This window comes from Fulmarus glacialis, unplaced genomic scaffold (assembly GCF_000690835.1).
Source record: "Fulmarus glacialis isolate BGI_N327 unplaced genomic scaffold, ASM69083v1 scaffold22411, whole genome shotgun sequence".
In the NCBI taxonomy this organism is placed as follows: domain Eukaryota; kingdom Metazoa; phylum Chordata; class Aves; order Procellariiformes; family Procellariidae; genus Fulmarus; species Fulmarus glacialis.
In genome coordinates, this window is record NW_009192413.1 from 9,734 (window position 1) to 11,777 (window position 2,044).

Consider the following 2,044-nt stretch of genomic DNA (forward strand, 5'->3'; position numbering starts at 1 on the left):
GAATACCACCCCCGGCACCAGCCGAGTGAACCTTCTTGAGGCCCCGTGATCACTAACGCTGCCCCAGGAAAGCAGAAATCATTGCTTTGTGCTCTCCTGAGGCTGCACCGCTTCTACAGGATTCCCCAGTCGGGCATTTCAGCCCGAGGAGTGGCGGGCGGGGGGGGGGAGACCGGCCCTCGGGCATTTCAGCCCGAGGAGTGGCGGCTGTGGGAGCAGATCCAGTCCTCGGGCTCTGCAACTGGGAAACGCAGACCCGATCCTAGCGGGGTACTTCCTTTTGCTCAGTGGTACCAGGGTGGGAACCCAAGTACCATGAACCAAGTCCCCAGGTGCCCCCTCCCAGCACAGGGCTGCCCACCTTGCTTGCTCTTCCAGCAATGCTTTACTGGGGGCTGTCGCTGCTGCCCACTGCGGGGAGCAAGGCTCAGCGGGGGCACCGGCATGCCCATCCTCTCCTCCAGCCACCTCGTTCTGCCTGTAGCTGCCCCAGATGGCTCGACACAGAGGCCACTGCTCCATTTAACAATAATTCGTGACCTAATTGCGTGCCTGTCCCAGCCAAGCCAGCTGTGACCTCTAACTGCTCCAACAAGGAGGGAAATCCCCAAACATTAAGTTTCTGTTGCTTGCCACCGCAGCATGTGGATACCAGCATTTCCCAGCAGCAAACACAGGAGACAGAGTGCGGACACCCCTGTTCTGGGCTTTGGTCCTCCAGCCAGTTTGCAGATGACAAGCCAGCTGGCCCTGGCCACCAGCCGGGAGGAGCAGTGCCTGCGCAGGGCAGAGCAGCCACCTGCCTCAGCAGCTCCTCCACAATACTTCAACTTTTCTGAATGGGAAATAGGCTTCTGACAGCCAGGAGCTGTGTCCAGCTCCACAGAAAAGGCAAGTTAGCCCAAAACTAGGGACAAACTTAGCAGGTGACTTCTGGCAGGCTCTAGATAGCTCCTACCGCTTCCCATCCCTGCTGGCCTCCGAGGACCCCCAAGACACTGCATTAATGAAGTCCTTGCAGCATCCGAGCCTCTTCACCCTTCAGCTCTCCCCTGTGTGCCTGGTCCCTGCCCCTTGGAAGGCACTGATGGTCCGTGCAGTTAACATCAAGACAACAGATTTGTTCTTATGTATGCAATCTCCTTCCAGCTCTTTATAAGAATTTCTTACAGTTACTTCTACATTAAGGATGCAATAGTTGCAATAAGCTTTAACCCATCATCTCTGCCTCAGTTTCTCAGTAGAAAAGCAGCCTGATTTAGCTCTCTGACCCAGGATAGCCCTCCTCCCCCAGGCTGCTTTATCCTCCTCACTGAATCAGGAGCTCAGCCCTGCTATTCTCAACAGCCTTCACCATCTCTACACACCACAGAGCTAACCGGAGACCGAGCCTTCAGCCCAGCGAGGCTGCCAGCGCAGCTGCCCCCTCCAATGCATCTCTACCTGAGCTGCTTACCTGCTGCTGGCCAAAATTCAGGTCTTTCCAGGGCATCTCTCTGCTTGCTGGTGCTCCTCCACCCAGACACCCTGGCCGACTCACGAACCAGGTTTTATACCTGGCTGTCAGGTGCTGCTGGTCCCCGGGAATTTGCTTTCCCCGTTAGCACCAGCTGCACAACTCCACTTCCCAAAGGGCTCGGTCTCTTGCTCGCAGCCTGGCACCTCCGCTTTGAAATAACCTGTTTGTGCCGAAGGCTCAGAGGCAAGCCCGGCAGCTGAGACCCGGGTGGAGGCAGGCTGGGAAGCGCCGGAGCCCAGGGAAGCGGCGTGGTGGGGCTGTGCCGTAGGGATGCGCTCACTGCCCAGCCCTCTCTTTCCCATTTTGCAGGAATATTGACACTCTCATTGTGGATGTGTACCCGTTGCTGGACACACCGGCCAAGCAAGTCATTTGGCAGTTTATCTACCAGCTGCTGACGTATGAAGAGCAGGAGCACTGCCAGCAAAAGATTGCCAGGTTTCTTGGTTACAAGTCCTTGGCAGGTGAGAGGAAAGCTCCTGCCCTCCAGCATGGACACCCCGTGTCCCGCCGTGTCCCACCGGG

General features: G+C 57.2%; 1 protein-coding gene across 1 annotated transcript in view; it reads left to right on the forward strand.

The window, feature by feature from the left end:
- Window positions 1-2,044, forward strand: part of GRID2IP (glutamate receptor, ionotropic, delta 2 (Grid2) interacting protein) — a gene marked incomplete at both ends in the record, with an annotated part of 14,329 nt that overhangs the window by 6,397 nt on the left and 5,888 nt on the right. Inside the window, 1 exon segment of the mRNA XM_009587067.1 lies at window positions 1,829-1,983. Within this exon segment, the coding sequence (XP_009585362.1) occupies window positions 1,829-1,983 (155 nt within the window).